This window comes from Limanda limanda, chromosome 13 (genome assembly GCF_963576545.1).
Source record: "Limanda limanda chromosome 13, fLimLim1.1, whole genome shotgun sequence".
NCBI classification, from domain to species: Eukaryota; Metazoa; Chordata; class Actinopteri; order Pleuronectiformes; family Pleuronectidae; genus Limanda; species Limanda limanda.
Window position 1 is genome coordinate 23627995 of NC_083648.1, and position 20108 is coordinate 23648102.

A 20108-nucleotide genomic window follows, 5' to 3' on the forward strand; every position below is an offset into this window, starting at 1 on the left:
AAAATTCCACTTCTGTAGTTATTCTACACGTTAATTTGGGTATCTGGCGTGTCTACCGTCCCAAAAACTCTTGAAAAATAAAAGTCCTGCAATTTGTTGTGGTTCCTCTATGTCAGAAACTATTTGCTAGAGTGAGTGGAATGGGAAAAGACTAGATTGTGACGTAACAGTTTATCTCCCCCCCCCTGGAGGTGGAGATCTGGCTGAGGAGGAGACCAGGGTAAAGTCCTCAACTCGAGGGGGGGGGTGTTAGCTTGGGAGCTAGCCGAGGGGGGACGCCAACCAGCCGGGGAGCTGGTTGAGAGGCGGAGGAAGCAGAGCCTGCGGTCGAGGTGAGTTACCTGCCTCAGCCCCCTCCTCAGCTCGGGCTCGCTGGGTGATGTCGCGGGCTGCTGGCTCCATGGCAGCGGCTCGCTTCTGGTGGAAGTGTTGTTGTTTTTTCCAGGTAGGAGCTCGGAGCTTCTTCACTGTGTTTGTGATGATTGAGCCGCGAAGCCCGGAAGCAGCCGCGTAGCCCGGCGGCAGCCGCGTAGCCCGGCGGCAGCCGTGAGCCGGCAGCCGAGAGCACGGAGCCAGGAGCCGGCAGCCGCGAGCCCAGGAACGTGTTTTTTCCAGGTACGAGGTCGGAGCTTGACTGTGTGTCACTGCTGTGCCTCTGCTACCTCAGCTGGCTGTGACTTGTTGGACGTGTCTGTGTTTGTTTACGGGAAGCAGCAGCGAGCTAACGCTAGCTTTTGTGTGTGTCTGTCTTTGTTAGAAAATAGCACCGGAACGTGTTCCAGGACCCCCCCCCCCCGGTCTCAGGCTTGTACCCGTGCTTGGGCGCTCGCTCAGCGGACAGCCTCTCCTGTGATGCCCGGGCGGCGAAGCGGAGGAGGAGGAGGGGGGAGAGAGCTATAACTTTAGTGGCCCGTACAGATTCACGCAGCCCGAGCTGCACAAACTGGTGCCGGTCACCAGCAGCTCGTTGCCGCCTCCGTCGCTCGCTTTAAAATAGACTCATACCGGGGTTTTAAGTGCATTTCGCCGCAAAAGTTGCAGCAGTGTTAGCCTCAAAAGCTATAGCCCCCCACATGTCTGTGTGTGTGTGTGTGTGTGTGTCTGTGTCTGTGTGTGTGTCTGTGTGTGTGTGTGCGCGCGCTCAGAATATATGCCCTGTATGAATAAATATACACATACAATTATATACTGTATACACACATATCTAATCCATGTATTTAAATAAATGTACATCTTTATCAGAAGGTGTATTAGTTTGAAAATTGTAGCTTCAATGAAGAAACACAACAAACAAATTCAGAAATATATGTGTAGGACAGTGACTTAAAACTATTTTAACAACCTTAAATATGCTATGTGTGTCTGTGTGTGTGTCCGTGTGTGTGTGTGCGCGCGCTCAGAATATATGCCCTGTATTAATAAATACACACACACAATTATATACTGTATACACACATATCTAATGCATGTATTTAAATAAATGTACATCTTTATCAGAAGGTGTTGTAGTTTGAAAATTGAAGTTTCAATGAAGAAACACAACAAACGAATACAGAAATATATGTGTAGGACAGTGACTTAAAATTATTTTAACAACCTTAAATATGCTTAGGAGAGATTTAAGAGGTGAAAGTGGATGTGTGTGTGTGAGTGACAGGGGGGGTGGGGCAGTGAGAGGGGGGGGGTCGGGGCACTCAAAACAGTTCAATTTGAGGAGGGCTGTTTTAAATGATCCTTGTGGTATTTTGACCAAAAAATGTTACAGACATTTCATTAAGACCCCAAGGAACCATATCAACTTGTGGTAAAATGGGCATCTCCTTTAACCTCTGATTAATTTCATAAATTTCACTCTTTCTGTCAGACAATGAATGCGTCATTTTTTGAGAGTCCTGTAGTGTGACGGCTGTAGTTAAAAAAAAATTGTAAAAAACAATTTTAAGTTTTTTTTATTTTTTTTTAATTGAATTAAACATATTAAGGTTAAACTGTGTTATTATTCAGTTAGAACAATAGCTAAGGTCAGTCTTGTATAGTAATGACTCAAAATGGCCACAAGGATGAAAATGTCCACGGAACACTAGCAATTTAAAAAAATTCAGCATTTGAACATTATAATTTCATACAACTGTAATCCTCATTAGAATTTATTAAAAAAATACTGTTTCACCCTTATTTGTCAACTACCCATATATATGTATATAAATATGTATTTAACATTTATTTTATTTTAAAGAAATTATACCACTACTTGAAACAATGGAGATTATCGAATAAATTATCTTTAATATGAATGTAGACAGCAGTGACATTATAGTAATCAGTTATTATTGGTCCTCATAATTAATTTTTTTTGTGTATTGCATTCACTTGAGAGAAAACAAATCTTTGTTATTCTAAATGAATGACATCAATATCTTGGAAATTCAAAGAAAAAAATGTATTTAACAAAAAACAATAAGCTAGGTTTTTCTGGATTAATTTGATAATTATCTAGGAGCTTCTGAGAAAAGATTTCATGGGATAAAAAGAAGAAGCTGTTTTATGAGTGTGCAATTGATTGCTGATTTACAATAATCGGCTCTGAGGTTTAGAGGACGTGCGTTATTTTCCTCAGCACTTCATTTTAAGAGTTCAGTTTATTCAACCGTACATGCCCCTGGTAGTTTTTCTGTTAAGAATATAAGTCTGGCAGTGGACCATGCCACGGGGCCCTCCCACACACAGCCAGAGACACAAGTTTTGCTTCTAAACACACTGTATTAACGACCACTACATTAACTCAAAACGCAAACTGAAACTTCCTGAGCTTTTCAGCTCAGTATCTCATTTGGTTTCTCCGAGTCCTCTGAGTCCTCTGTGTCAGAGCGTGTCCCCTGAGCAGGGTCGGCTCCTGGCATAGGCAACATAGGCGGTTGCCTAGGGCGCAAAATGCAGAGAGGGCGGCACAAGAGGCTCATTTATCATGACGTGATACATGCAATGTTAAACAATACAGTATCAGTCCTGTAACCCACACAGGGGGCAGAAGCACCGCAAAGCACCATGAAAAGCTGTCTGCCTCCTTTCCGTGCCCATGTTAATCAATTGAGCTGTTGACACCGGCAGCAAAGTGTTGGGAAGAGCCGCTTGCTGCAAGTGAATCTTGCCAGAAAACACATTGATATTCGATAAACGATATAAGTGGCTGCTCGGACGAGATCTGGCACTTCCGCCTCTGGTGTGTCCCCGACGTTCACGCTGCGGGGTTAGCCTGTGGTTACAGTCAAACATGAGTAAAAAAAGGATAAACGTATCGGGTGCACAATTCAGAAAGTGCCGCAAAGTAGAGAAGGAGAAGAAAGAACAATATAGAGGTAAGAATCACCACGATTGTGCACATCATTAATGTTTATTTTTGTCGACATGAATAGCTAACTAGCTGTCAGTACAGCAGATTTCAGACTCTGTTTATATTTTAGAATATATTTTTATTATTTTTTATAGCTTACAAATTTGTCTGCCTGTGTGTGCATCTATACACGGTCCAAAAGCTATTGGGGATGCATGACAATTTGTGTGTTGTTGGGCGCAAATCTGACATCTCTCCAACAATGCCAGAGCCGGCCCTGCCCCTGAGGCAGCTCACATGCTGCCTTTTAAGCATGAGGACCAATCAGCTAGCAGCTCTCACCTCTGCTGATTGATCCACTGTGGTGCTCTCCCAGCCCCTGTACCTCCACAATAAGTAAGTAAGTATGTACATAAATGTATATAAACATAATTCATGATGAATAAATCCTCACCACAGAACAAGTATCAGCCTCTTCTGCTATTGTATACTGTATGATGGAAAAAAATCTTTATCTTGAGCCAAAAATATCAGCTGGTAACAGCGTTTGACCACAAAGTGTCTGAAAAAAGACCTGGGAGGAGGAAGCATTATTTTGAAAAGCAGATTTTGGACCAACTAAGATTTGCATCCCCCTGTGTTTTTCAGCCAGAAGGTCTTCGACTAAACTTCAGGTTCTGCCCTCCGATCTCGTTCGGCTAACCATGGATAAATTCAAAAAAAGAAAAGTCTGCAGCTACATGTTTTATTTATTTCAAAGTGGGCCTACACATGCCAGTGTATTTCGTTCTCCTCTTCGTAAGAGTTTGGTGTTTTCCTTTGTTGTAACAGGTAAAAATATCATAAAATGTCAACAGATTTCTTTATTGTCGCTCTATAATTTCATGAATGCATCAAACTATAATATAATATAGTATAACTGTCTGTGTTTTAGATGTGTTATCAAATATGTTTTGCGACTCCAGACAAACTTAATTTGGGGATAGAGGGGGCAAAATGGCTCTCTTTATAGTAAAGTTTGCCTAACCCTGGTCTAGAAGGTCGGGGGACACATGACACACGGAGCTTCTCTTTCCAGCTTCTCCTTCCTCTTCTCAATCATTATCACATCAAAGAAATTCATATCTCATCAATACATGTTACTGACTTGACTTATTCCCCGCAGTCCAGGGCCACGGCTGTGGCCACATCATGGATTACGATTTGTGGATCGCTTATCAGAGATCGTAATGGTGGATCCAGTATGGTGGATTCTGTTTCGTGCTGGCTGATGTGATAATAATGGTGGATTCTGTATCATGTTGACATCTGATAATGGATCCTAATGGCGGCAGTGGACAATGACTGTGGACTATAATGGTATCCGATCTTGATGGTGGATCATGATCTTGCTGGCTGCTGACCATGGACTATGATTGCAGCATTGCACCATTGATTGACCTACATACCTATTAAAACAGGCCTGTTGTTGATTTGAAGAGATGGATTTAAATTTAAATTTATTGGCAATGGACAGAATGTGTAGATCTGCCCTCAAATACATAACAAAATGTACGTGCTTAGCCTGGGCAGACAACAATACGTTTTTTTGATTGTCCTCCATAAAGTGGACCTATGTACTGTTAACTGTGGGTTTGCCTTTATACCAAGTTTGTGAGCTCCTTCACTTAGCTGTAATCTATTCCAGGCATGAGTGGAGCAGTCAGCTCCCCGTCAGAGATCCCATTCCCAGCTGTCTACAGACCTTGTACCTCCAACCTGTGCAATCACATGTGCACACAAGGGAAGATGTGAGCCGCCTTGTCCCTCTTAAGTCTGAAATCTGAGTCAACTCTGCTTTTAGCTGAGGACGCTATTGTTAGAATCTTTGTTATTTACTGATGGTCACTTGAGGAGGTGCTGAATGTTGGACCCTGCCTCCACATGTTCTTCTCTTGTCTTGCAATTTCTCCTGGCCCCCACTCAGACAATGAAGTGGTTAGTGGTTGGTGCATTTGCTCTCAGATCTCACAGCTTCCTACAGATTGAAATGTTTTTTCAGCTGATTAAGATTCAACATTAAGACAACAAGGTAGGGTTTGACTTATATGTTTTGCATTATGTGGAATCATTTTGAAAGATATAATCTGCAATTTATGCACATAAAATATGTACTATCTATAGTTTTTGTGAAATCCACTCCAGTCTGTCCAACTAGAGTGATATTGTTTATAATGTTGCTTGAGCTGTATGCTTTAAAAGTGAGGATAATTAGATAAGATATATAGGAGAATGGTGAGCAAGCCAACAACTGTCCAACATGCTCTTTTTGTAGATCTAAACTTTTCTTTCCAATATAACTTTTGTTCTCTTCTGAACTATTAATGTAAAGCTTTGCCCAAGCCGAATATCATCATTACAATTTAAACATTTTAAATTCCCTCAATATTTTATATTTGTCTTTTCTTTTCTAAAAAATCATGGGTTTTTATTGTGAATCAACCCAAAGCTTCCATGAAAGTACCTTGATACAGTGAGCCTCAGAGAACTGTTGGTTCAAATTGTGAATAGTATTATAGTACCATATAATATATGTATTGTGCACTGTAACATGTTAATAGGTCAATAATCAGACACTTAATCTATGTATAAAGATGTCATGATTATAACATAACATGTGAATGTGGATATATTCCACAAGTACTATCTGTTCATGTACATGCAGACCACATGGATCTTTATATTTAGCAGCCTTCTCATTTGGCCAGCTCTGTGAACCGTGTGAAACATGTCATCTATGTCCTTGGGTAAACCATAGCAGTGGTCAACAGATCAGTTTGATTTTTTATTATTTTATTTCCCTAATCGGACTGAGACACTGACACAGATGGACTGACCCATGATGTGTGCAGATTTCCATAATGGCCACAGCAGTCACAGAATCCCTCGTCGTTTGCCAATTTCTCTTCAAAGTAAAACCACAATGTTCGTTTTGATGCTAAAATCCTTCATACTGAGCAGAATCATAGAGCTTTCATTTTGAACAGTTGTGAACTTGTGTCTTACGATTGGGTCAATTGCTTAACAGACCTCTTAAATACCTGAAATGCAAATTGCGAAAGAATTATTATTATTATAAGTAAATAATTCAAACTTATATAAAAAGCCACACACGCCAACAGTAATAAAGCCAATTCTGTTCCATTTTATGAAAAATATTGATTACAAAATCTTTATTGCAGATATAACCGGTATGATAAACTCAAAGTTGTGTAACTTCCCTTTACACCTTAGATTGTTTATAAAATGCTCTGCACACAAAGTCCAGCACTATTATAGGTTTGTTTGAGGAAGACTTGCTAATGGCACGGAATAATTCTGAGGTAACTCTGAAGCATCACCACAGGCCGAGCAAACAGGCAAGTTTAGAATGGGCTCTGCACTAGTGAAACTTATGTTGTCAGAGACTATGGCCCAAACTTTCAGAGAGTGAATCTTAATACTTGCGTGTATGCTCTACAAATTCAAACTCACATTTCTTTATTAACTATTTGCACAGACAAACACGCTGTTTGTGTATAGCTGTGATGTTTATCTTGCTAGTTAAATAAGAAGGTATATTTTACATTCCTCATTTATTTCATGTACGTAATAGTAATTGCTAGCTAGATGCTAAATTTAACTAGATGTATTTGAACTGTCAACACTAACTTGAAGTTTTATTTAATGTTCTGTCCTTATTCATATGGTGCTTTCTAGTCTTGATGACCACTCAAAGTGTTTTACAGTAGTGCTGTCATTCACCCATTCTATGTTCCTCTATAACACCTGGTTCATACAATTGGTGCAAATTCAGGGTTCAATATCTTGCCCAAGGACACTTCAGACGGAGTTATGGAGATAGAACTGCCGACCTTCTGGCTAGAGGACAACCTGCTCTATCCCCTGAGCCAAAGCCGCCCCAACTGTACTGTGAGTGATTTGTGAAAAAGCTACTAAAAAATACAAGACACTGTTTGAGATGCAGATACATTTATTCTACTGAACAATCAACATGCTTAGGGAGACACAAGATGCCTCAGATACAAGGATCCAGTCCATGAGCTTTACTCCCCATCAACGCCTTTCTAAATCAAGAGACAGAAAAAAAAACAATTAGACAATCAAACTAACAATAACAAATTATTAGAGAAGCAAACATGCATGTGGATTTTCTACATTTGTATATACTGCACCATTTTGCTTGTGTTTTCTAAGACGTAATTTAGGGGTGACTTGTATCCCAAAAAGGGATTGGACAAATGCATTGACATGACACAGAAATAAAAAACATGTATGTTAGTATGTATATATTGTTACATATATTTTGGATACTTTAATGATGATATATCATCCATATGGCAAAAACGTTATTAGGGTTAGGGTTACCAACACAAAAAAAGCTAAACAAATCCAACAGACCTTTGACCCCACATCGCGGCTCTTAGCACGCAGCTTGTTGACCTGAGATTCAGCGATGTCAGCTCTCTCTTCAGCTTCATCCAGCTCATGTTGAATCTTGCGGAACTTGGTTAGATTGTTGTTGGCCTGTTCCTCCTATAAGAAAGACAGACAACATCCTTGTCAGTGACTAACTGTATTTTTGTATTAATAATGTAATTTCTGTAATGACACCTGCTGAGACCACTGAATATATAATATACTTGTATATAAATATATATTTAGATGACAAGAAAAGTCCTTTAATAGAGTAATTCCATGGATGCTTGATGTTGTTTTGGAACTATATCCAAGGTCTACAAACTAGTTTTTACTTCTGGACGGCTGTGGCTGAGGGGTAGAGGGTTGTCTTCCAACCAAAAAGTTGGCGGTTTGGTCTTCGCTATCTGGATGCCAAAGTGTCTTTAGGCAAGATAGCCTAAAAAGGTTTGTGTGATTGGGTAAATGGCAAAACTGTAGTGTAAAGTTTTGGTCATCAAGACTAGAAAAGTGCTTTATTAATACAAACCATTTACTGTAATGAAGAGCAAAAGAGCCATGTTACTGATGATGGACTTGTCCAAAATACTCAGATTACTTACAGCCTCCTCTGAAGCTCTCTTGTAGGATTTCACCTTCAGCTGAAGTTTGTCTACCAGATCTTGCAGACGCACAAGATTCTTACGATCCTCTTCTGTCTGAAAACAATGAAGAGCAAAACTATTTATTTTTCGAGAGAATTTGTATCGTCAGTGTTCCACAATTTTGTAAATGGACTGAAACTTACCTGATAGGTCAACTCTTTGATTCTTCTTTCATATTTTCGTATCCCCTTAACAGAATCGCTTGACTTTCTTTGTTCAGCCTCCAGTTCATTCTCTAGTTCTCTGATCTGATAAAGGAATGGACATGAAGATTTAGTTAGTGCATTAGGGTAGGGGTTAGATAAACTTATTCAATGCGAGGGCACATTATACTATATATTATATTATACTAGGAAATCAAATGAGTGAATTAACTATACATTTTCTCAAGATCAAATCCGATTTCTTAGAAACTATTGACACTCACCCTGGCCTCGAGCTTCTGCATTTGCTTCTTGCCTCCCTTCATGGCGATCTGTTCAGCTTCATCCAGACGGTGCTGCAGGTCTTTGATGGTTTGCTCCATGTTCTTCTTCATACGCTCCAGGTGAGAGCTGGTGTCCTGCTCTTTCTTCAGCTCCTCTGCCATCATGGCTGCATCAGTAATGGCCTTCTTGGCCTTTTCCTCTGCATTTCTTGACTCCTGCACTGCTTCCTCCACTTCAGTTTGAAGCTGGGAAGTATCGGCCTCCAGCTTCTTCTTATGGTTGAGCAGACTAGTGTTCTGATTGTATATACAATTACATAATATAATTCTTGAGTATGTTAACAGTAATAACAAAGAACTGTGCCGGGTGCAACTAGTGTATCTTACCTGTGAGTGCAGTAGCTGCACCCTCTCACTAACATCCATCAGCTCTTGCTCAGCAAGTTTGCGACCTCTTTCAGTTTGCTCCAGAGCAGCTCTCAGCTCTTCCACTTCCGCCTGAAGCAGGTTATTGCGTCTCTCAACCATGGCCATGTTTTCCTTCATATCTGCATTCAATCTCAGAGAGTCATCAAGCTGGAGCTGAGCATCCTGAAATGCATAACATTTAAGGATTAAGCAATTTAATTTGAGTGAAAATATCATCCAATGTATAGACAGTGTACTTTTTGTCTGAATAACATATTTACCTTCAGATGTGAATGAACTGCCTTGAGCTGTTTCTGGGCCTCAGCTGCCTGCCTGTTGGCCTGGCTAAGCTGGATCTCCATCTCATTGAGGTCTCCCTCCATCTTCTTCTTCAGACGCATGGCCTCATTTCTGCTGCGTGTCTCAGCCTCAAGAGAGCTCTGAAGAGTGTCCACAGTTCTCTGTTGGTTTCTCTTTGCTTGCTCCATCTCTTCATCTTTCTCGGCCAGCTTTCGCTCGATATCAGCTTTCACCTGATTGAACTCAAGCTGGGCCCTGAGTATCTTACCCTCCTCATGCTCCAATGTGGCCTAAAAAACAACAACAAGATTTTACATTTCATTTTGTGGATTTGACTTGTTTTGGACACATAAAGATCTTTGGGAGTCTTAATCAAATACGTTCAACATGCCTCTGCTTCCTCCAGAGCTGTTTGTATCTCTGACTTCTCTTGTTCCAGCTGTTTTCGAATCTTCTCAAGCTCGTGAATACTCTTTCCATTCTCACCAATTTGTTGAGTGAGGTCAGATATTTCCTCTGAGAAACAAATCACAAGATTATCAGTTGTTTAGTCAATAGAACAGAGAGAATTGTAAGATGGTGTTAAATCTTACCCTGCAGATTCTTGCTCTCTCGCTTCAGGGTCTCCAGATGATCAAGAGACTCCTCATAGGAGTTCTTCAGTTTGAAGAGCTCAGTGCTCAGACCCCTGGCTTCCTTCTGAGAGCTCTCCAGCTCACACTGAGACTCCTCATACTTCTGCTTCCATTCTGCCAAGACCTAAAATATGTGTGTTTATGTGTCATTATTTTCAAATTCATCATCAGGAATTAAAATTACTGTGTGAAATTGAAATTCCACCTTGTCAAAGTTTCTTTGCTTCTTGTCCAGAGCTGCAGCCGCAGCATTAGACCTCTCCACATCCACCATGAGATCTTCAATCTCATTCTGCAGTCTGTGCTTGGTCTTCTCCAGAGAGGAACATTTAGCATTCACTGCCTCAGCAGCCTCCTCAGCATCCTGCAGACGCTGAGCCAGCTTTTTTCTGGAGAACCACAGATTTCATTCAGGGTTAGTTGTTTTTAAACTTTACTGAAATGTTGGAGGTAGAAATATATTTGACTCACTTGGCCTCTTCCAGCTCCTCGGTCTTCTGGATGGCATCAGTTTCGTACTTAGTTCTCCACTGAGCCACCTCAGAGTTGGCCTTGGACATGCTGCGCTGCAGTTCAGCCTTGGCCTCCTGCTCCTCCTCATACTGCTCCCTGAGCAGGTCACAGTCATGACGCGAGGACTGCACTGCATGGGCTAATGCATTCTTGGCCTGAAATAAAACATGAATTAATTCTTCTCTTTTACCAACTGCACTCAGTAAGGTCTCACAGATATATTTTCCTACCTTAATTTCTTCTTCCAATTGTCTTTTAAGGTCTTCAACTTGCTGCGTGTAGGACTGTTTTCCTCTGGTGAGCTGAGACACCAGAGAATCTTTATCCTCAAGCTGCCTTGCAAATTCACCTAATTTTGACAAAGGGATAAAATCAGTACGTCATGCCATCCCCCCAAAACATTGATTAAAATCAAATGCATACCATTCTCAGTTTGAAGCTTTGCTTTCTGCATGGTGAAGTCATTGATGGTACGCTGTCCTTCTTCTGACTTTATTTTGTATTCATTCATCTGGTCTTCCAGGGACCTGCACATTTTCTCCAAATTATTCTAAAAACAAAAGAGACAAGGAATGAAAACTGTATTTTATGGACACCTCCCATTCATCCATCATCTGCTTGTCCTGTTAAGTTTTCAAGGGGCACAGGAGCTAATCTATGCTGACATTGGATGAAAGGCTGGGTACATCCTGGACAGGTCACCTGTAAATCAAAGTATTCACATAATAAGACAAAAACTATCGATGCACAAATTCACATCTAATGTCAATTTAAAGTCTCTAAATGACCTAACCCCAATCTGCATATCTATGAACTGTTGGAGAACACCAGAGTACCTTTGGAAAAGCCACGCAGACATGGGGAGGACATACAAACTCCACACAGATAGGCCCAAACAAAGAACCTTCTTGCTACGAGGTGACAGTGCTAGGCACTAAAGTACTCTACCTTAGCCTTCACAATATGTTCCATGTTGGACACCACGTCATCCAGCTCCAGTCTGAGCTCACTCTTCTCCTTCTCCAGTTTCTGCTTGACTCTCTGCAGGTTGTCTATCTGCTCTCCCAGGTCAGCAACACTGTCAGCTTGTTTCTTCCTGAGTGTAGCAGCGGTGGCTTCATGATGAAGAGTGGCCTCTTCAAGGTCTCTGCGCAGTTTCAGGAACTCAGCCTCCCTCTTCTTGTTCATCTCAATCTGAACAGATGTGGCTCCACCAGCCTCCTCCAGCCTCTCACTGATCTCCTCCAGCTCTCTGGCCAATTCTGCTCTCTGCTTCTCCACCTTGGCTCGGGCAGCTCGCTCTGCCTCAAGTTCTTCCTCTAGCTCTTCAATACGGGCCTAGTCCAACATAAAATAAAATCCATATATATGAATTTCTATTTAATATATATGTAAGTTTTGATCTCAAAATGTCACATTTATGCAGTAGTTTACTCAGCTTTCTTCATCCTGTCCAAAATATTACCTGCAACTCCTTTAGTTTTTTCTGGAGCTGGGCACTTATCACCTGTTCATCCTCTACTTTACCAATGAGCTGGCTGATTTCAAAGTCTTTCCTGTAGATACAAAAAATGGAACTGCATTAGCTGACAAATAGTTTGAAAAGTGTTTTAAAAATTTCACATCTTATATTACTTTTTCAGCCTCTCTTCAAGTTGCTGTTTGTCATTTTCCAGGTCCATGAGACTTTCTAGAGCTAACTTCAGGTCTCCTTCAAGTTTACGCTTTGCTCTCTCAAGATCCATCCGGACTTTTTTCTCTTGCTCTAGGGATCCTTCGAGCTGTAGGTTGTATTAAAAATATTTTTATTAATGTTTTTTATCATTATTATAAAATCCACCTGATCATTTAATTCTTACATCATCCACTTGCTGCTCCAGCTTGGCCTTGGCCTTGGTCAGAATGTTGACTTTGTCCTCTTCACTCTGCAGGTCATCCAGTGTTTGCTGATGAGCCTCCTGTAAGGCTTTCTTTTCCTTGGTCAGCTTGGCAATGATTTCATCCTGAGCTGCCATCTCCTCGACCAGGTTCTTCACCTACAACCAGGAGACATTTTCATTAAGGACTTCATCACAGATCATATTCGGGACACAGAGTAATTTTATTGTTATTAGTGTTTGTGGTACCTTGTTCTCAGTGGCATGCTTCTCTTTCTCCACTTTTGCCAGAGTTAACTCTAAGTCATCAATGTCTTTCTTTAACTCAGAGCATTCATCCTCTAACTTCCGCTTCTTTGCTGTAAGTTCAGCGTTCATCTCCTCCTCGTCATCCAGTCTCTCTGTCAGCTCTTTGGCTTTTGCCTCCAACTGAATCTTGCTTTTGATCAGCCCTTCACATCTTTCCTCAGCATCAGACAGATTATCTTGCTCCTGTTATATGTAACATAGCAAAGCTTTACATCATACATCAGATTTACACGAAACTTGGTCTTATTATAAAGTATTTTGATGCTCAAAGATTCTGAACATACAGATTGAACGTGGAGCTGCAGGTCATTCTTCTCTTGGAGAAGAGAGACCATTTTTTCCTCAAGTTCCTTCTTGCGGGCTTCAGATTTTGCAAAGGCCTCTTTCAGTTTGGTGAACTCTTCCTTCATGTTGGCCATCTCCTTCTCAGTCTCTGCTGACTTCAACAGAGGCTTGATTTTGAAATACATCTTCATCCAGGGCCAATTCTTGACCCCCATGAAGGCGCGGATGTTCCATTGGATCACATACAGCGCATCCCTGCGGATAACATTGTTCTTAATGCCCTCCAAACAAGGAAAACCCAGTGCTAACCTGATTGCGCAAAGTATATTCTATACATAAATAAATGTGTACCTCTCACAGTGCTGTCCTTTGTTTGATGTCTATTGCAATGGCAGCTTGGTTTGAGTTTGTTAGATGGAAAAAATTTGTATATCAGGGTAATGTGTTTTGTCAGGGGATTTGTTTTCCCTTTGTAAGAGGTTACTTAGTGTTCTTGGTGGCGCTTTACCATATCCAAATTGTTGACCTAAGGAGCGAATGTGAAATGCTGTGTAGATTGTATAAGCACCAAGATAATGATTTGTGATTTTGGGCTTTATGAATATATTTAATTTTACTTAAATTGACTGACAAAGTCGGGACAATCTGTGAGCAGTTACCTGCGTTCAACAATCTTCTGGAATTCAATTCTTGCTAGAAGTCCTCTTGAGCGGGCTTGAATACCAGTGATGATAAGTGCTAGTCGGTCATCACGCATCTCCTCCAACTGACCCAGCAGTCCAGCTTTGAAGAAAACCTTTTTCAAAGAGGAAGATTCAAATTGAAAATATTTTGGACTTATTACTCACAGTAAACTCAGCTTTGGTCAACTCATCACAAATATACAATAATTATCCCACCAGAGACACTGCATAGTATGCAAATTTGTATATAAAAAAGTCACAGATACAGGGCTTGAAAATCCAGAAGAGTCTGTTTTGGTAAACGTTTTTTCCTTTGTGACATTGCAGCCAAAGTGCATCACTGAGACTGAAAATCATATAGATCCAGTCCAGGAGCACATATGAGTTTTGGTTTATGTGTGGATACCTGTATGTTTCTATATGGAATGTGTATTGTCTGTGAAAATTACATTTTTTCTACCTACACTATTTATTGCTCTATCTAGATAGATATATAACGAATAATATATCTGTTATGCGAAATGCATTTTTTTTAATCAGCAATGAACATACTGACCTTAGTGTGCCCCAGTTTGTACTGGCTGTGGTCAATATCCAGAGAACCCAGCAGTTTCTCTGCAGCCTTCTTGTTGTCAATGAACTGTCCCTCAGGAACGGCATTAGGGTTCAAAATACGGTATCTTTGACACAAATAGAATTGATACAATGTTTTGGATGTCAATAAATAAATTGTGATGCCATAAAAGTCTCACAAGACTGTTTTCATTGTTATTGATGTTTGTTGGTAACATCCAAACCTCTGTTTGAAATCTCCATAGAGGATCCTGTTGGGGAAACCCTTTCTGCAGATCCTGATTCCTTCCAGAACACCATTACAGCGCAGCTGGTGCATCACCAGGGGGTTCTCCATGGCCCCAGGAGTCTTGGTCTCATTGGGGATGATGCAGCGTACAAAGTGGGGGTGAGTAGACCTCAAGTTGGTCATCAGCTTGTTCAGGTTCTCCTGTAAGATTTTGTCAGAACAATTAATTTAATAGATGTCATAGCCATTCAAAAGTATGTTTTACACAGTGCTTGGTTACGGATAGTTTAAGACTGTGTCACTCTAGACATCTCTTTTTTCTCAGCTGTTTAACAATAATCTCGCTCCTTCATACAATACAATTTGTGCATAACCACGCTGTGTCGAGGTCAGAGCAGTAAGAATTGTTTGAAGATTTGAATGAAAGGGAAATAATTTACCCTGTGCAAAGCAGATACAGTCTGGAAGGATGAACCTTTCTTCTTGCTACCTTTGGCTTTTTCCTGATCTATAGTAAATAAAATCTTGCTGTTAAATCCAGTCATCAGAAACTTTGATAGTTATCGAATCCATATTATGATTTTTTTTCAGTTTATGTATTTTTTATAGCCTTTATTTTTGATAGCACAGAGTGTAAGCTGTGACAGCGGGACAGAGAGAGAGAGTTTGGGAAGACATTCATAAATGGCCTCGGGTACGGAATTGAACCTGGGCCTCCTGCGTGTGTCAACATACCTGAATCAGCTCCCGCATACCCAACAAAAAGGGTGGATAAAAGTTTAAGGTTAGACTTCAGGAAAAGAGTGACAACAGTCTCATTCAGGGGATCCTTGTTCTTCACCAGCCAGTTATTGATGTTGTAATCAACAGTGCCAGCGTAGTGCATCAGGGAAAAATGAGCCTCTGGTTTCCCTTTAACAACTCTGGGCTTCTGGAAGTTGGCAGATTTCCCCAGATGGTTGTCATAGAGCTTAGCTTTGAAGGTGGCATCAGAAGCTTTAGGGAACATGCACTCCTCTTCAAGGATGGACATGATACCCATGGGCTGAGGGGACAAATATGATAAAGAAAGTAAAGACAATTTTGACAAGCAATATCAGGAAAGTTTAGTTTAAAACACACATACATTTTCATGGGTTATGTGATTTCATCATGTAAATACATTTTAATTCCCAAATAAAATAAAAATCGCACCTTTTCAATGAGGTCAATACAGGCCTGCAAATCCATACCAAAATCAATGAAAGTCCATTCAATGCCCTCTTTCTTGTACTCTTCCTGCTCCAGCACAAACATGTGGTGGTTGAAAAACTGTTGCAGTTTTTCATTCGTGAAGTTGATGCACATCTGCTCAAACGTGTTGTACTGTAATAACATTCATAGTTAGCGTTACCTCAGGTGAGAGAACATTAAACAAAACTGTTGGTAGAGTTGATCAGCGTTGGCTTCCATTTTAAACTCACATCAAAGATTTCAAATCCAGCAATGTCCAACACACCAATAAAATACTGGCGGGGCTGTTTTGTGTCCAGGGATTGGTTGATCCTCACCACCATCCACAGAAACATCTTTTCATACACTGACTTGGCCAGCGCACTAACAGAATAGCTCACCTTGGGGAAATAAGTTTGAGATTTCTTTAAATTACACTTATAATTAATACATCAATGAAAGTATCATCAAAAGGTCCCTTTCTACTCTTTACCTGGGCGACATTTTGTCCCTTGGTGACCCACTCGTTTCCTACTTTAACCCTTGGGTGGCAGAGACCTTTGATTAGGTCAGCAGAATTAAGGCCCATAAGATATGCGACTTTGTCAGCAACTGAGGAAGTGAAGACAGGTAATCGTGTCATACAGCTCTACCTCTTAAACCAGACATTGTACATGTGTTCTGTGCAATCCTGTCTCCTAGACATTACAACCAACAGAAGATATACTTTTTAGCAAATGTAATTGTGACTGAATCCATTCTATGGAAATAATGAGGATTTGTTGTTTATTAATGTATTCTGCATACATGTATCCTGAACATACTAGTTCGATAAATTAGCTTTCTGCCAAAAATAAACTATTTCATGCAGCAGAAATTAACACCACTGGTTAATTTAACTTGCTTTCAATGCAATACTTTTACAAATTAAGCTTGATTAATGCTTTAACCCAGCTTTTATTTGTCATAATTTAAGAAATATTACAAATGTCAAAGCCATCAATGCCAAAGTATGATAAAAATTTTAATAATTGTTGTTGATTTCAAACACATCTATGTATAACACCTTGAACAAGCCTCTTACCCTCAGTGCCATCAGCCTCAGCCTGCTCCTCTCGCTGCTTTTGCTTAAACTTCATGTTGCCATAATGCATAATGGCACCAGTCAGCTTGTAAATACTGTTCTTCTCTTCTTGAGTGAAGCCCAGCACATCAAAGGCTTCCTTAATTACAAAAATGTAAATGTCATTCTGGTATCCCCTTCTTGTTATTGTTAACAATTGTTGTTTGACAAATCATAATTTTTTTAATCAAAGCTCACATCAGTGGCCATCAGCTCGTCAGAATCATTGATAGATGCTACTGTTGTCTCTCCTTGGGAGATGAAGGCGTAGTCATAGGGGTTGTTGGTGATGAGCAGCATGTCTGACAAAAAAAAGATGTTTGACAAGATAATAAATATTTATTTGCACTAAAATGTGTGATGCAGCAACAACCATATATAACATTTGTGTGAAGCACTTACCCAGAAGTTCTGGTTTTTTCTGTGACAAGATCTGGTAGAAAATATGGTAGTCCCTCTCAGCTTTGAGCTGGTAGGTCACACGAGACTTTTCCAAAAGGTCTGTAATTATAGAATATGTTGTATTACGTTAGATTTATAGGGTTGTGCACTAATTCTCTGGAACATGCCCATATTCAGCTAAGAGAGGCAACAAGTAGACTGGAGGTTGTTCATTTTTAGACCATCATGTAGTTTACATGGGCATAACATTGGATGTGTTGTTACCATGTTATAGGATGAAATCTCCTTTGAATCAGAGTGTACATTGTTTCTTACAATGTGTAACACATATTTTAGCTCTGTGATAAACTGGAATACTGTCAAAAGTGTATCCTGCCTCTCACATGCTGGGATGGCTTCAGCGATGCATTCCTGTTATAAGGACAAGAGGTTTAAAGAATGGATTTATGGACAGATTTAATTTTACTCACATGTCTCAATGTCGGCGGAGGCAAGCTTTCCTCGGTTGTCAAAATGGATTCTTATGAATTTACCCTAAGAGGAAAAGTAGTGCACGTTTATATTTAGAATTTAAAAAAATTACATGTTCAATTCATGATAATGAACTTAATTCACTGCAGTCACACAGAAACTCACAAATCTAGAGGAGTTATCGTTCCTGATGGTCTTGGCATTACCAAAGGCCTCCAGAGCTGGATTAGCCTGGATGATTTGATCCTCCAGGGTACCCTGAATTTGTTCAATAAGTGCAAGACCTAAGGTTTACTGCCAACTGATCCATATTTTTGTAGTTTACTATTAGGTTATGGTGATGTAGTACAAACCTTCTTCTCAGCAGCTGCATCTTTCTTCCCACCTGGCGCAGCTGCGATGCTCGCAAAGTACTGAATGACACGTTTGGTGTTTACAGTCTTTCCAGCACCAGATTCTCCACTATTGAGAGGAGAAATAGAAAGTTTGAACCAAGAATGATCAACCTTATTTATTGAGGAGTTGTCTGTTGGCTGAGACTTACGTGATAAGGATTGACTGGTTTTCTCTGTCTGTCAGCAAAATAAATTATAAAAATATCATGTAAAGTTCCACAATGTCAGAACCGAATATTCAAAGACGCTGATGGATAATATACCTGCCAGCATGTACTGGTAGGCATTGTCGGAGATGGAGAAGATATGAGGAGGAGCTTCAGCCCTCTTCTTTCCTCTGTAGGCACTAACCACTTGTTTGTTGTAGACGGGCAGCGCCTTGTAGGGGTTGACAGTCACACAGAACAGCCCAGAGTAGGTCTATGAGAATAAAAGAGAGAGAGAGAGAGAACGAGAGAGAGAGAGAGAGAGAGAGAGAGCGAGAGAGAGAGAGTGAGTAAATGATACACAACTGTAGTTCTATACACTAGGTAAGGGATACACTAACTCACATAGATCATCCATGCTGCGTAACGCTCTTTGAGGTTGAACAGCACAGCGGGCTCATGGAGGAAGGTGAACATCGCCATGTCTTCAATTTTATCGAACTTCGGCGGATTCTGAGGGTGAACATCGCACTCCTTCACAGTAACAGTCTGCAGAAAGAGATAACTCACTTTAAAACAAAAATCCATACTTGTATTAGTATGTATTTGAACTGAACTGATTTGATGAAACTACCTTTCCAAATTCAGTGTGAGCAGTGACTTTGTCACCGTCACGACTGGTGACGGAAGCCTTGACGTACTCAACCTCCGCATCAGGAACAAAGCACTCCTTCTTCATGTCAAATATTCGAGTCTGGGCCTCTAGCCGCTCTTTATCCGACTTTCTCAGAAAAGAAGCAGCAAGCCCAAATTCTGCCATGACAGCATCTCCCATTTTTCAACCTATTGAGAATTTCACTCAATCAATAAAATGTTAATTGTATAGCCCATATTCACAATTTGCAATTTGTCTCATAGGGCTGTAACAAGGTCTGACATCCTCTGGCCTTAACCCTCAACAAGAGTAAGGAAAAAAAAAGTTTTAACTCGGGAAAAACATAGAAACCTCAGAGAGAGCCACATGTGAGGGATCCCTCTCCCAGGACGGACAGAAGTGCAATAGATGCCACGTGTGACTGAGAACATCAGTCATAATTACAACATTGATTATGACAAGTAATTCGTAGTATAATGGAAGGTAAATTAATTGAGGAGTTACAGTTAGTAATGGTAGAGTGTATGAGTAGGCATATTGTATATCAAGCAGTCTTGTTTAAAGTAATCCACGCTCAACTGCCACCAAGATCGGAATCCAGCACCACAATCCAAGATACATGTAAACAATATAAAACACAAGGTAACAAATAAAAGTAATAGTTAAGGCCTGTGATTTTCTTTGAACGTCTATGTATGACCCAATGATAATTCATAAAAGACATTCAAGACACAGATTTAGAAGATACAGACATAATGGAATCATATAACCATACAAACACAATGTCTTTATCACAAGAACAGATAATACCTAAATTCATATTCCTGTGAGCATGTTAATGTAAACAGGTAAACTTTTATATTTTCTTCTTTTTATACAACAATACAATGAAGTAATCAGAATTAGATGAGGGTCTATTCTCTACAGGAGTTAAAACAGAATATCCCATGTCTTTTGTTATGTTATGCTGACACATGCATGTCTGTAACAGAGAAGTGTGATGATTCAAAAATAATTGGATTAGTTATTGTT

The 20108-nt window shown here is 40.2% G+C and overlaps 1 protein-coding gene across 1 annotated transcript; it reads right to left on the minus strand.

Moving 5' to 3' along the window:
- Positions 1–7416: 7416 nt before the first annotated feature.
- LOC133018502 (myosin-7-like) lies at positions 7417–19256 on the minus strand. Its single transcript, XM_061084874.1, has 37 exons — positions 19056–19256; positions 18827–18970; positions 18539–18695; positions 18425–18452; positions 18234–18342; positions 18046–18138; positions 17880–17943; positions 17410–17508; positions 17206–17309; positions 16969–17107; positions 16378–16496; positions 16136–16285; positions 15867–16037; positions 15381–15717; positions 15113–15168; positions 14668–14873; positions 14427–14550; positions 13847–13983; positions 13187–13442; positions 12843–13085; positions 12576–12752; positions 12352–12497; positions 12182–12272; positions 11665–12054; positions 11140–11266; positions 10947–11065; positions 10675–10871; positions 10409–10592; positions 10162–10327; positions 9960–10084; positions 9550–9858; positions 9248–9451; positions 8861–9157; positions 8577–8681; positions 8392–8487; positions 7772–7906; positions 7417–7437 (listed from the first exon to the last, which is right to left on the minus strand). Exons 1-37 carry the CDS (start codon positions 19254–19256, stop codon positions 7417–7419), a joined length of 5826 nt encoding a protein of 1941 aa, XP_060940857.1.
- Positions 19257–20108: the final 852 nt, after the last annotated feature.

What these genes read in the sequence shown, in the direction of transcription:
- LOC133018502 (XM_061084874.1), bottom strand. Translation starts at nt 19,256, where the DNA reads ATGGGAGATGCTGTCATGGCAGAATTTGGGCTTGCTGCTTCTTTTCTG. An exon ending in GTATTGACCTCATTGAAAAG is followed by an intron (nt 15,718 to 15,866) that starts GTGCGATTTTTA and finishes TTGTCCCCTCAG; the next exon opens with CCCATGGGTATCATGTCCAT. An exon ending in GACACACGCAGGAGGCCCAG is followed by an intron (nt 15,169 to 15,380) that starts GTTCAATTCCGT and finishes ATCAGGAAAAAG; the next exon opens with CCAAAGGTAGCAAGAAGAAA.